At 38.0% G+C, this 14,531-nt stretch overlaps 2 protein-coding genes across 7 annotated transcripts in view; one reads left to right on the top strand and one right to left on the bottom strand.

Annotated features, from left to right (window-relative positions):
* The window catches only part of ttll5 (tubulin tyrosine ligase-like family, member 5), an 87,857-nt gene extending 77,465 nt beyond the window's left edge, over positions 1-10,392 (bottom strand). For all 6 annotated transcript variants that reach the window (XR_001813625.3, XR_001813627.3, XR_001813624.3 and 3 more), the window contains exons 1-7: positions 10,246-10,392; positions 8,565-8,701; positions 6,836-6,942; positions 6,512-6,594; positions 5,574-5,680; positions 2,485-2,615; positions 2,242-2,324 (exon numbers count right to left, since the gene is read on the bottom strand). Coding sequence is in view for 2 of the 6 variants with exons in the window: in XM_017476488.3 (XP_017331977.2) it covers positions 2,242-2,324; positions 2,485-2,615; positions 5,574-5,680; positions 6,512-6,594; positions 6,836-6,942; positions 8,565-8,623 (570 nt within the window). In the remaining 4 variants the exon portion in view is untranslated. The remainder of the gene's footprint in view (positions 1-2,241; positions 2,325-2,484; positions 2,616-5,573; positions 5,681-6,511; positions 6,595-6,835; positions 6,943-8,564; positions 8,702-10,245) is intronic.
* A 1,747-nt stretch (positions 10,393-12,139) lies between these two features.
* erg28 (ergosterol biosynthesis 28 homolog) lies at positions 12,140-14,440 on the top strand. Its single transcript, XM_017476494.3, has 5 exons — positions 12,140-12,375; positions 13,352-13,521; positions 13,599-13,689; positions 13,791-13,909; positions 14,152-14,440. Exons 2-5 carry the CDS (start codon positions 13,389-13,391, stop codon positions 14,238-14,240), a joined length of 432 nt encoding a protein of 143 aa, XP_017331983.1. The 5' UTR covers positions 12,140-12,375; positions 13,352-13,388; the 3' UTR covers positions 14,241-14,440.
* Positions 14,441-14,531: the final 91 nt, after the last annotated feature.

Genomic DNA, 14,531 nt, shown 5'->3' with positions numbered 1-14,531 from the left:
GCGTCTGATTGAGTGTTCCTCTTTTCTCAGCTTCAAAATGGCTTGATTTTCCCCCCATAGACAGCTCTCTGATCTTCGTGTTGGCTCATCTTTTTTTTTTAAACAAAAAATGCAGTCTTCACAGGTGAAATTGAAGACTAAAACTAAGAGTAGATGTTCAGAGCTATTTATTGTTTAAACAATCAATCTGACAGGACACACCTGGGTAACAAGAAACAGCGGTCAGTAACGTTACAATATTTTCGCTTGCCTACAAATGGGGGGGTCTGATACAAAATGTGCCATGTTCTATTTCGTTTAACACATTTACATGTAAATACCAGTAAATAAAAGCTGAAATTCTAAAATCTTTTGATCTCAAACCAAAATGTCTTCAATCTTCAGCAAAAACAATTAATTGACCTTGCCATTCCAATAGTTTCAGAGTGGACTGTATAAACTGCCTGTGATGGACTGCCATCCCAGCCAGGGTTTTTTCCCGTCTCATATCCCGTGTTCCTGGATCAACCGTGATCCAGACCAGAACAAACGGCTTACTGAAGACATTCAGAATAAATGAATGAAAGAATGAATATATGACATGGGTGAATGAATGAATTTCTGTCTGTAATAAAACGTATACACAATGACAGATCAGTCACTGTTGAATAATAGAATGTGAAAATATTTTTTTTATTCATTTCATCATATGATTTTGAGCTCTGTGGTCAGCTAAAATTGCAGCTACATGTCAAACAACTAAAGTGATCAGGCATAATTGCATAGATGAGAAAACACTGACTTGTCACATGCTGTGCTAAAAATCATTTAATACAACTGCTTAAAAAAGGACAAAAAAAAATTGACAAGCGAGCTAACGACAAACTAGCAGGTCGGTCATACCACTTGTGGTTTGTGTGATAGTGATTTTGCCTAGTTGTAACTTTTCATTTTAAAACAAATGTCTTAATCATCTGGAACTGTTAGCCTAAAAACACAGGAAAACAATCATTTCCACCATTTCTGGTTTAAGGAGTGCAGGAGAGGCGTAACTATCATTAGCTGTTCAGTCGGTAACTGTAGCAATCATAAAACCTGGATGGAGGATTTTTAAGTGATTCTGCAGTAATACACAGCCTATTTAATCACTTCCTAATGATCATCACCATTAACATGAACTCATGAACTCATAAATGAACTCAAAATAGTCTCTATTAGCAGTCTCTATCTGCTTTAAAGCAGAATTGCATAAGATGGGGGAAGGAGAAGGGCTTCCATGAACTATTTGTTAATACTGGAGAGTTCACAAAACCAGCACAGATCATTCCAGATTAACATGTCAGTTGGCTCACCTCTCATTTTATTGGGGAGAAAAAACCTGCTATTTTGATGTATTTTTGAGTGATTCGAGCAAATCATTCGGATTTGTTGCTTCATTATGTCATGCCTCATTCTGTTTACATAGGATTGAGAAAGTCTCAATTGTTACTTGTTATGCTGTACCTGGCTGCGGAAATCCTGGCTCTCTGTGCACATGTACACTGAAAACAAATAGGTGCCTGTAGAGATCGACCGATGATTCGATATTTTTCCCGATATTCAAGCATTTTTCCACAATTGAATAGCAGCTTTGTAATAACGGATCCGCCGATAAATGGCGCCATCTTGTGGGCATTTTGAGAATTGTGTGCAGGACCGCCATTGCAGAACTGTATCTGAGGAGGGACGAGTCAACAACAGTGTGCACAGGTGAAGTATACTTGCTTTGCTTTAATTAATAAACTTTATTTAACATAACAGCCATTAATGCACAAATTAGATGTTACATAAAGGCTTGATATGCTGTTTAAGCAGTTCACCTGTTCATGCTGTTTACCTCATCACTGCTTTTATTTTTATTTATTTTTTTAAATGTAACAGTGCACTTTACTTTGTATTTTTTGCACTTTTTGTGCACTTTATTTTGTATTTTTATTGGTGTATAAATAAAAGGGCTTTTTTGTTCTGTATGCAAGGAGGAAGTGAAACTGACTAAATCAATATAAATAAAATGGTTTGTTCAGTTCTGTGGTGTTGTTATCACAATATCGGTTCTGCATAGCGGTTATTAGGCAAATAATCGTGATCAGTATGAATATCAATATCGGTCGATCTCTAGTTGCCTGTCACTTTCTTGTTTGCAAATGTGAACATAGAGTAAGACACCTGCAATTCTATCAACAACTTAAATACTACTAACTCCAACAGCATTCATTGACTTACACTGCTGACCAGGTAGATGCCTCTGCCTCTGGAAGATGCAACAGGTTTGATAATCCATGAACCCTTGTCCTTAGAGAAGGCATCTACAGTTCAAACAAGCAGACGGAGGAGGAGATTAAACCGCAGTGGAAAAACAGATGAGTACAGAGCTTTCATGCTCTATTTAGTTTACATTAAGCATTAGTACAAAGGTAAACAGCTTAGCATAGATTAAAAAAAGAAAAGAAAAAGAGTTACACGCACTGCAAAATTCCTGATATTCAGCAGGAAGAACGAAGGTCTGAGGTACAATGTGGAAGTTTTGAAATCCGTGAGCCTGCTGCATCCGCTGAATGTTTTTGTACAGCCGGTCTTTCCGTGTCAGCTCATTTGACCTGGAAATAAATAAGCATAAGAGCGTTTTAAACAAAATCATCTGAAGAACACATACTGGAGCAGACGTTTAGTACTGAAAATAACATTACAAGTTATTACAAGTTACAACAGCTGACTGATGTGCTCACAGACATCTTTAACATCTCCCTGGCACAGGCTCTGCACGTGTCTCAATGACTACTGCCCAATTGCACTCACCCCAAATGTTATAAAGTGCTTTGAGTGGGTGGTCACGACCCATGTTCAGGCCTCCATTCCATCTACACTGGACCCTTACCAGCATGCTTACCACCAGAATCGCTCCAACACAAATTACACATATTCTGCCATCCACCTAGGCTTATCCCACACGGACAACAAAGACACTTATATTAGAAGGCTGTTCATCGACTTCAGCTTGGCATTGAACACCATCAAATCTCAGACACTGATCCATAAACTCCACTCGCTAAATTAAACATTCAATGTGCAACTGGATTCTGAGCAACAGGCCTTAGACAGTCAACATCCAACACAGATCATCCCCCTGCTGATGACACCGCTGTTATAGGGCTCATCACCAACAAGGATAAGACAGCCTACAGAGAGGAGGTGAGGCAGCTGGAATCCTGATGTGAAGATTACAATCTCTCACTGAATGTCAGCAAGACAAAAGAGAAGACTGTGGACTACAGAAGGATGTGAACACCTCGATCCCTCCTTCACATCAGCAGTACTACAGTGGAATCGGTTCACAGCTTCAAGTTCCTAGGTATACACATCACCAACAACCTCTCCTGAATAATTTCTCCATAGTGCTGAACAACTTATTGACAGTTTCTGCTCACAGGCAGTCAGGCTGCTGAACAGATCAGCCTGACGCACACTTACACTCCCAGCCTGAACTTCCATTTTCATCCAATGCACTGCCTACCACACACAGCCACTTTACTCTTCACTTACTTTACATGCACAGACACTTTAACCTGCGCTGAAAGCACACAAACATTGTCTGCACTTCTGTCAATTTAAAAGTCTCTAAGGACTATGTCTCGAAGTCCATATACTACTGTGTTGTCTACCATCTACATCTATGTCCTGTATTTGATTGTATAGTCTACTGTATAATGTTGTGTACAGTCTACTCTATAGTGTTGTGTACAGTCTATTGTCTGACTGCTTGCACTGTTGTCTGCTGCTGTTTCATGTTAAATGAAGCTCCATGGCATGAAGAAATTATATTTCGTCCCTCAATAAAGATGTCTGTCATGAGAAGGAATGACAATAAAGTTGACTTTGTTTACTCTCCGTGTTGCTCCAGCTGCCATAAATCAAAAATAAATAAACTTATGCATAAAAATGCTTCAGAAACAAAAGGAAAAAATTCATCCTTAACAGATACGCATGGCAGAATAAATACATAACATACAGTCCTGTGAAAAAATAAGTACACCCCATGGAAATTTGCTGACTTTTTTTTTTTTTTTAAACATATTTGGACAAAGCAAACAGCATCCAAAGCAAACAACATCTGTGATCATCTTCGAAACAGTGCCATGCAATGAAGTTGATATACTTGAACAAAACCACAAGGAAAATTAGCTTTTTCAATCATTTATTCTACAGAAATATCAATAGATGTGATGTACTTCTGCGGAAAAAGTAAGTACACCCTTGGCCTCAGAAACTAGTATTGCCCCCTTTAAAAGAAATAACATCTTGTAAGCGTTTTGCATAACTGTCCACCAGGCTTGCTGGAATTTTTGACCACTCTTCCATGCACTCTTTTTTCAGTTGCAAGATTGTTTAAAATCCCCCCACATATCAATGGGATTCAAATCCAGGCTTTGACTAGGCCATTCCATAACCCTCCATTTCTTATTTTTGATCCATTCCTTGGTGGATTTGCTAGTGTGCTTAGGATCATTATTCTGTTGAAAGATCCACTTTCGGTTCAGCTTCAGCTTTCGGACAGATGTCCTCACATTATCTTCAAGCACTCTTTGATATGACGCAGAAATCATAGTTGAATCAATGAATGTGAGCTGTCCAGTCCTTAAGGGAGAGACGCAACCCCAAACCATAACATTTCCATCACTGTGCTTCACAGTTGGTATGAGGTGCTTCTCCTGAAAAGCTGTCTTTGGTCTGCACCAAATATATCTGCTGTTACTGTGGACAAACAACTATCTTTGCTTCGTCTGTCCAGAGCACATTATTCCTAAAGGCCTGGTCTTTGCCTATATTCTCACTGGCAAACTGTAGTCTTGTAAAGGCTTTTTCCTAGTACGCCTCCAATGCAGGTCAAATTTGTGCAATTGTTTTCTGATTACAAGTTTTACTAGCAGATCCTGTGATTCCATTTTTGGGTTCTTGGAGACTTCTTTTTTCAGCAGACGATCTGCTCTTGGGCTGAATTTGCTGAGACGGCCAGTCCTGGACAAATTGGCAGTCGTTTGAAATCTGCACCATTTTCTTTAATGTACTTCTTTACAAAAATAATTTGGAGATCTTTTTAAATCCCTTGCCAGACTCATAGGCATCCACAACCTTTTTTCTGAAGGTCTTACAGAACTCCGTAGATCTTGGCATGATGACACCACACACCTCAATAACAAAGGGAACACCAGACACTAGATATGAGAGGGGTATAAATAAGACAGGTTCCACCAGCACTCCCTAAGCAGGTTCTAATCACTGGTACCCAATCATGAACACCTAATTCTAGTTTTATGGATTTAAAGGTGTGAAAATGTAGGGATGTACTTACTTTTTCCATGTGACTGATCTGTTTTTTGTTAATTTAAATTGTGAAAATTACTACAAAATGTCACTTTATATTGTCATTTGACAAGAGTGTATCACCTTTATTAATAGGCACTGTTTCAAAAAGGATCAAATATGTTAATAAATAAATAAATAAAAGTTAGCCAAAAAATAAAAATAACAGCCTTGCATACAGAAATAGAGCAGCACACCTGGGGAAATGGTTGACTTTCTGGAAATCCTGCAAACTGCGGAGCAGATAGGTCTTAAGGTGGGAGCCTGTCCACATGAGGTTGAAATCATTACTATTTGGATGGACCTAAACATAGATACATGTGTTACATGATGGGAAAACATGACGGTTCATCACAACAATTAACACTTAGGTCAAAAGACAGATACTAAAATCAACCCTTAGCTTTACTTTCCCCAACGGAAACAGTGACCTTTCTATAACACAACTACTCCACTCTTTTGCCTCTCCTCTTACCCTGCCTTTCCCTCCCTCTCTCTTTGAGTCAGATTTGGCACAGCCCTGTGCACTGGCTATGAGAAACCCAGATGTTAGCAATAGAAGTTTATTAAACCTTGGCTGAAGTGCTGCTGTGGTAGACACAAGCCTTGCCTTTGATGATGATTTTAGGGAAAGTCCAGCAGTATTGAAGTGAAATAAAAAGGGCATTAATAGTAAGTGCTCAGATAGCGTGATAATGGTGCAAGCACTCCCTCGTGAATCAGGATTAGCAATTTTGGAGGCCAATCACTTAGGCCATTTCCAAGAGTGCATTCCTAAGCTTTGACATCGACTGTGTCAGTTAGAGAGTTAGAGGCAAACAGAGACTCCTTTACTGTATTTTGTTTCAATACATCATGAGAACTTTACATCATGATGCCTGAAATACCCATCTAGAACCAGGATTGGTTGGGCTGCTTCAAAAATAGGACAGCAGATTTTATGTTTTCATCTAGACCACGATTAAATTTTTTTTAAAGACAGCATGGAAATATGTATTCAAAAACCTTTTTTGGAATATTGAACATGGCCCAATTGTAAATGTTTACATTTAGCCATTAATATACTGAATATTGTGTATAGGTTAGTGCAGGTTGTAAGTATTGTAAGTGTGATGTCATGTGTATGCTGCTGTACCTCATGGAATCCATGATTTATAAGCATGCCTCGCACAAGTCGACTCTCTGTACGTACAATCTTGAAGGCCAAGTTGTATCTTTCTACAAAGAAAACGAAGTCACATTATACACTTCCATGAATCCAAACTTCTCCAAAGCCTTCAACTCTTCAACAGTAATGAACTTCAACATAACTGAAATACAAGCATAAACTAAGGCTCAGTATGCAGTCACCAAAGAGGTCATTTGTCAAATCTCTCAAAAAAAATGTGCAAGTCAGTTCTATTAGGTTTTGATTAGACATATGGCTTTACATCTATGCATGTCCTAATTGCTTTTGTACCTCCAATGGAACAAATAGTTTCATCTTTGGACACAACAGCTTCAGCATGGAAGAGCAGAACTGGGATCTTCCTGCTGATCCCGCTCCAGGCTATACAGGGATGGCACCTAAGAAAACATAAAGAAGAAGAAGAAAAAAATATCTGTAATGTTGACTAGTGCGTTTTTCACGGGTCTGTCTTAGTGAGCATTTTGCAACTTGTTGCAAGTCTTGTCTTTAGTGGTGTCTCTCTGTTCTCCCTACACCTATCTTGTAGCTATTTCTGGAAAGTTGAGGAAACATACTGTACAGTATGTGTCCACTTATAAATTCGACAAACTTGTAAATTTGGCATTCTATTTATTTCAAATCAAGACAGCTCTACTTTGCTGTCTGGAAGGAAAGCTTCATGAAAGCTTTCCATCAAATAGTGATTAGCCAAATCAGACCAGGGCTTTTACAATACATTTGCTGTAATCAAATCCAGTGGAATGTCAAACAAACACCCACCAGTGGCCAGAGAGAAAGGTGGTGCAGTATCATCTGGTGACAAAATTAGCAACTAAGAATGTACCGTAGTGTAGTAGTACCAGTATTGTTAGTACAATAAACAACTTTGGAACAGTATAGCTAATATGTCAGCCGGTTGGACCAGTAGCAGAGAAAAGTAGATGTACTTCGCTGGAAATGACAATGGTGATAAGATTGTAGCAGAAAAGTGAGACATGCAAACAGTGGCTCCATAACAACTTGTTAGGCTTTACGCCACCGCCATTATCTACATGTACAATGGCACAGTGCTAAACCAGGTAATATAGCTGCTTCACAACTCTAGAGTGTGGGGTTCAATCCTGAGCTCAGTTTACTGTCTGTGTAAAAAAAATGGACTGGCGACAATAAATTTTCCCAACATGTGAATGAGTGCGAATTTGTGTGATGTCCTGCGATAAACTTTCAGCCCATCAAGCGTATTCCTGCCTCACACCCAATGATCCTAGGATAGGCCACCATAACTACGAATGGATAGATGGATGGATGGATGGATACATGCAGGATGCATATCCAGTAGGAGGGTTTTAAACAATGCAAACTAACAGGCATTAAATATTCCATATTAACTCAGAAGCTCTTAAGATTGATTGGTCACATATTAAAACAAATATAAAGCAATTTATTTTAATATGTGATGCAATATGTTAGATACTGCATTATTGCAATATGTATTCGAATTTACTAAAACTTCAAATAAAAAAAGAATAGTGAGTAATATTGCTTTACTGACAGATTTCCCACATTTTCCCCTGAGAATGGAGCTCTAAACAGAGGACTGTTAACTGGGATAAATCATGACCGTAGTATAACCATCTGGCATTTAATCTGCACCCAGAGGGAACCTTATAATACTTACAATACCAAGATCACTAAAGGGCAAGCTCAGAGCTAATTAATCAAAATTGAGCAAATAGAACCCTCAACCAAGACCATTTTTACTTTGATGAAATCTTGAACTAAAAAATGAAACAGAAATGAAAACAGAAAATCATCATCATCATCACAACATAGTAGTACCACTATTTAAGGCAACTCAATTGCCTATGGAGTTGCTAAATTATCCTTTACGTCACATATAAATCAGGAGATAAGCTAAGAGAACCTAAGTGTCACACTGCTGGTATTTTTTCCTGTTCATGTGAACAAAAGAAGCTTAAGGGTCCATTTTAAAGACAAGATGAGCTGCACAGTCACTTACTCTAGCTCGTCTTCTGACTGAGACTCAGAATCCTCTTTGTCCTGGTTCACAGCTGGCATTTCCACCACAGAGACAGAGAAGATCTGCAGTATGTCAGCTAAATGGGATTATGGCAGCATGCATCTCCAATCTGCAGACTTATCAAAAACAAATGCAACTTTAATTAGTGAATTGCCTTTTTCGTGTAATCAAGTTATTGTTTAATAATGTACAGATACATCTACTGATGTAAATGTTGTCTTGCTATGCAAATTAACATTTCTTTTTAAGGAAAATCTGGTTGTAATCACTGACATCTTTCAGTCACCTACAGTGCCCTCCACTAATATTGGCACCCTTGGTAAATATGAGAAAAGAAGGCTGTGAAAAATTGTCTTTATTGTTTAGTCCTTTGATTTGTTGTTCAAACAGTTCACAAAAATACTCTGCTCTCATGTATATAAAACAACTGCAAACACACCACAGGTTTATCTAAAAATATATATAAATATAGGTTTTTAAAAATAGTTATAGTTTTAAATATTGTTAAATATAGGTGTGCAACCAATTATTGGCACCCATATGAATTCATATGAGAAAAATATACACAACAATGGGTAAACAATGGGTTAGACCAAGGAATATAGTGGTGATGTGTGGCAAAAGGTTGCTGAACTTCACAAAATGGGAAGTGGCTATAAAAAAAATAGAAGAAGCATTGAAAATGTCCATTTCCATCATCGGGGTAATAATTAAGAAGTTCCTGTCAACTGGAAATGTTATGAATCAACCTGGATTTGGACGTGTGTCTATATCGTCCTAACACACTGTGAAGAGGATGGTTTGAGTGGCCAAAGATCTCCAAGGATCACAGCTGGAGAATTGCAGATGTTAGTTGTGTCTTGGGGTCAGAAAGTCCCCAAAACTACAATCCGAGGGAGGTACCACAAAGTATTGACTAAAATGATGCCAATAATTGTTGCACACTTATATTTAACAAAGATATTTTTAGATACACTTGTGCTGTGTTTGTAATTGTTTGATATCCATGAGAACAGTGTATTTTTGTGAACGTTTTTGAACAAAAGATCAAAAGGTTAAACAATAAAGACAATTTTTCACAGCCTTCTTTGCTCATATTTACCAAGGGTGCCAATATTGGTGGAGAGCACTGTATAACCTCCAACAACGAGACTTCTATAAATCATAAAGCATATACACTATACTGTATATATGTGCTCAATAAAGGTTATATCAGCAGACAGCAGTACGTCACATCATCTAAGTAGAGTTATATCTAGATATGTACCTGACTGTCACTGCAGCTCAATGTATACATGAGCTTGCAATGTACTCCATGACATTTCCGTTATATATGTTTGCTAACGATACCTTTCTTAAGTAAATAATACTCGCTAGCTAGCTATCTTGACAGTTAGCTATTTGTTTAGCTCTTAAGTCAAGAAACCCCAAATTAGGAAGCTGTTTTCCATAATGCTAGTTATTTTAATAACACACTAGTTCGCTGAGCAAGCAGCCGAGCGTTAAAGCTGGATTTAACACCGGTGTTATTAAGGTTAGCGAGCTAGCAAAACACACAGTAACCATTTGCCCCCGGAACTTATCTAGTTACGAACCAACTTCCAGTTAGGATGTAAAGTAAACGTATTCCCTGTGAGTAAATTAATCATTCTAGACGTACCTTCTGGTGCGAAAACTACAAAGATTAAACGGAGCTAAAGTTCTCAGGAGCAGCAGCGCAGGTGTAGCGCTTCTCTCTCCCCTGAGTTGTAACTACAGCAACCAACCGGCAACCATCCCAGTGCGCATGCGCACGTGTAGTGTCGGCAGGAAAGACAGGGGGTCAGCAAAAAAAATAAAATAAAATAAGATAAAATAAAAAGGAAAGAAGGAAGGAAGGAAGAAAGAAAGACAATTCAATTAAAAAAAGATTAAAGGTCTAGGATAACAAAAGAATGATCATCTTTATCATCTAAGTTAATAAAGAACATGAAGAGTGGATATATATTGTTATGAGGTGCCATCAGCGGTTTATTAGGTAAACCTACTGTAATTGGATAATGGAATAAAGTTGGTTTGACGTTGGACGTTCGATATTCGCGGATATGCGGAAATTAAGGGACCGTCTCTAAAGTTACATACGACATTGTTAAACACGTTTCTAACTTCAACAGTATTTGAAGGGAATGACTTACAGTCATATAACCAACTGTAAAGTGTTCATCTAGGTGTCAGGTATGGATCATTCTCTGCACAGCAGTGATACTGATTTGTTTATATCATGGAAGGTGTGGCACTGGTATGAGTGGATAAGGCATGGCAGCTTTGCTTGAATTGTAAACACTGCAGGTGAAAAGAGTCTGCCAACCAATTAAAAAAAAAAAGTTGTATGATCTCTGAGACTTAGAAGATGGGCCAACTCCAGCACTGAGTACAATAAACACACTGCCACGTCAGTGACAATGCTGTACTGAGAATTAACCAGTACCCAAACAATATCTACTCACTGATAGTTCTATGGTGGTCCCTTTCCCCATTCGCCTTACACCGCCAGGGTTGGGAGTTTGATTCCCACTGTGTGTGTGGAGTTTGTATGTTCTCCCTGTGCTGTGGGGGTTTCCTCTGCGTACTCAGGTTTCCTCCTCCAGTCCAAAGACATGCATGGTAGCCTGATTGGCATATCCAAAGTGTCTGTAATGTGTGAATGTGTATGTGAGTGTGCCCTGTGATGAGTTGTCCAAGGTGTACCCCGCCTTGTGCCCCATGCTCCCTAGGATAGGCTCCACGTTCCCCATGAGGATAAGCGGTATAAAATATGGATGGATGCATCTTTATTTATGTATCTTTATCTGATAAAATGTGAGTGAGTGTAGCTATAAGTTATGGGTGTCTAATAAATTAGGAACTGGTTGTATATTATTCAGAAACAGCGTAACACATGCAAGGAATTTCTTTAGGTTTCAAAGTTCCAGTGTATTTAACATTTTCTTAAATGTCTTAGAATTAATTCTTCTTGGGCTAGTAAATGTTTCACATTTCACTGTTTCTGATTTCCAAACTGCAAAACAAACAATTTTACATTTCACATTTTTACAAACATAATGAATTTTACTGACTAATTGTTATATAGGTTGTTTCTTTGTAATGCAATTAATAAACTTTTTTTTTTATCTTTTCACTACTTTGTTTGTGTGTGTGTGTGTGTGTTCCTTGACAAAGAGAGAAGAAAGCCTTGAAGTCACTATTTAAGTAATTGTAAATAAGTACATTTATGTTTGTCATAAGCCACTACATATAGCGAACTTAATGAACAGAATAAACTTCTCGGCTTAGTCTTCGGCTGGAGAGCTGCAGTAGGTCTCTTCTACATAATACTCCAGTTCATGAGCACGTGACAATTAGAGGTTTACTATTTTGACATTACGAGCAGATGCAGCTTTTGGGCGTGAACTAAGGTGTCAGGTGATCATGTAGCCCGTTAGTAATTGGTTAAATAAATTTAAACCTGGGCGGGTCTTAAACCATGCGTTTGAAAACGGTCCACTCTGGTGGTGATCCGATAATCATCCTGAAACTGCAATTGGTTGTTGTTTGTGGGTTTTTTTTTTTTTAAACCTCGTTACACTGACTATCAGAGGGTGAAGTGTTTCCATTGTGGATCTAGTGCACTTTATTTGCTTATATAAGCTCTTGTTTTGAATCTCATGTAGTGCATTTATACAGGGAATAAGGAGGTATTTGGGCTCAGCCTGTGGTTGTGGCTCTAGCAGGCACTCGATGCTGATGCAGTAAAGACAAGCAGCTGATCAAGGTGAGAATACTTATTCCTTTTAGTGCTCACCAGATTATTTATTAAACATGAATTACCTATAACCAAAATGCCATTAGCAAATAGTATGGTTGCTCTTTTGAATTTTGGAGAATATTTCAATAACATTCCATTTATCTTAACAGTATAGCATTATATACTTTTTAAAATAATAACATATTTAGCAGCTGTGAATATACCCTTTTAATAATGCTATTACCAAATAACATATTCAACATCTAGTTTAATATTAAGCATTTGTTATGTGTTTAATTCATATTTTGTTTAATTTTTGGTGTTCTTAAAGTGGATGAACATGGTTGGGGTTGTTTTTGGTTTGTTTGTTTGTTTTCATAGTCATATATTGGTCATATAGTCATTTTATTCACCATGTGTCTGAAATGGTGCCCTGCTTCCTGTTCCTTACACACAGCAAAGTGCAGTTTGGATATCATATTAATGTTGGGTACCCTACATTTTCACTTTCTAATTTCATTTCTTCGCTTCCCTTTCTCATGTATCTCCTCTCGTTGGAAAGAGGTGCAAGAAAACATATGCATATGCCAAATGAGACAAACTTACTCAGTAACATGACCAGTTTTGCCTTATTAATTTCATGAGAGAGAGAGAGAGAGAGAGAGAGAGAGAGAGAGAGAAAAGAGAAAAGAGAGATGAGAGGCTGATGAGGGAATGACAGTTTGTTTATAGCTGCTATAACGTAAGTGATAACTGATTTTGTTGACATTCTGTCACTTAAGGTGTACCTATAAACAAATAAGTATAGCAACCTTGTTCTTTAATTAATAAAAAAATTACAATTATTGACAAACAATAATCCCCGTAAATTTTGAAAAAAGCAACAGAAAAATTAAGCGTTTTTGGCCACAACAATTGCAATAACACACTGCAGAATCCTGTATGGACTACCTATAACAGCTTATCCCTTCATGTTTTATTGGTTATGTATTTTGTTGTGCAGGTCTGTGCTCTTGTGTCTGTGGTGGACTTTGGAAACCATGAGTCGCTTTTTGAATTTGTTAAGGAGCTGGCTTGTCATGGTGTCTGTGATCGCTCTGGGCAACACTGTACAGAGCTTCCGTGACCACAGCTTTCTGTCTGAGAAACTTTACACGGGCACACCAGATTTTGGTGAGAACTATTTATATGTTGGCCAAAGAAGTAGTTAATTCATCAACACTGATCAGTCTAACTATTTGATTTTTCAGTAAATGGCCTTCAAGCACGGACCTTTGGAATATGGACCTTACTGTCATCCATTATTCGCTGTGCGTGCGCCATGGACATTCAGAACAGGATGTAGGGCTTCTCTCGATCTTCTTTGTAAGTTTTGAACGAAATTAAATATATGCTAACTGCCTGGTCTCTGTACATGTCTTCTCGTTCTGTCCATATTGTAGGCTTTATCATGTCACATTGTGGACATTTGTTCTGGCTCTTGGACACTTCCTGTCCGAAGCCTTTATGTACAAAACAGCTCAACTTACCATTGGAGTTATGGCTCCTCTTTTTGTGGCAGGTGAGTAAGATGCAGTGAAAAGTAGTTTCTGATTATGTGATGCATGACTTATGAGATGATTCTTATTTCTGACTGTTGAGTATTAGTAATCAAGGTCTGGTTTAATCCACTAACTTACAGGAGCAGACGTCTTCCATTACCTGCCACTTGTAATTGTTACAGAAGATTTAAAATAATCTTCAATTCTATATGTTACACTGTATGGAGGTCTTACAGTTTTTCTTGTGCTACCTTATTTCCAGGTTGTTCTATTGTGGGCATGTTAATTGGGTTCCAGTGCATCATAGAGCCACAGGAAGTAACTGGAGCGAGGCAGAAAAAAAGGAACTGAATCTATGCCCCAGTGACTCGTTATGGTGCAGTATCACTCACACTCAAAGAACATTGGATGGGTTCACCGCTGCTGACTAAGGACAAAGACATACCGATTGAACAGAACCATATCTATTCATATATTCATATGCCACTGTGTGGACTGGTTTTGTAATACTGTTGGCCAAGCATATCATATTAAAGGAGTGATGAAAAGATTATCTTCCCAGGCATTGATCCCAAGACAAACATGCACAGTTTATTAATAATTAATTATTCTTAAATTAAATTGGTATATGATCATGTCATG

This window comes from Ictalurus punctatus, chromosome 9 (assembly GCF_001660625.3).
Source record: "Ictalurus punctatus breed USDA103 chromosome 9, Coco_2.0, whole genome shotgun sequence".
NCBI classification, from domain to species: Eukaryota; Metazoa; Chordata; class Actinopteri; order Siluriformes; family Ictaluridae; genus Ictalurus; species Ictalurus punctatus.
Note: the sequence above shows the minus strand (reverse complement) of the source record. Positions and strands in the feature narration are given on the sequence as shown.

What these genes read in the sequence shown, in the direction of transcription:
- erg28 (XM_017476494.3), top strand. Translation starts at nt 13,389, where the DNA reads ATGAGTCGCTTTTTGAATTTGTTAAGGAGCTGGCTTGTCATGGTGTCT. An exon ending in CACGGGCACACCAGATTTTG is followed by an intron (nt 13,522 to 13,598) that starts GTGAGAACTATT and finishes TTGATTTTTCAG; the next exon opens with TAAATGGCCTTCAAGCACGG. An exon ending in ATGGACATTCAGAACAGGAT is followed by an intron (nt 13,690 to 13,790) that starts GTAGGGCTTCTC and finishes TCCATATTGTAG; the next exon opens with GCTTTATCATGTCACATTGT.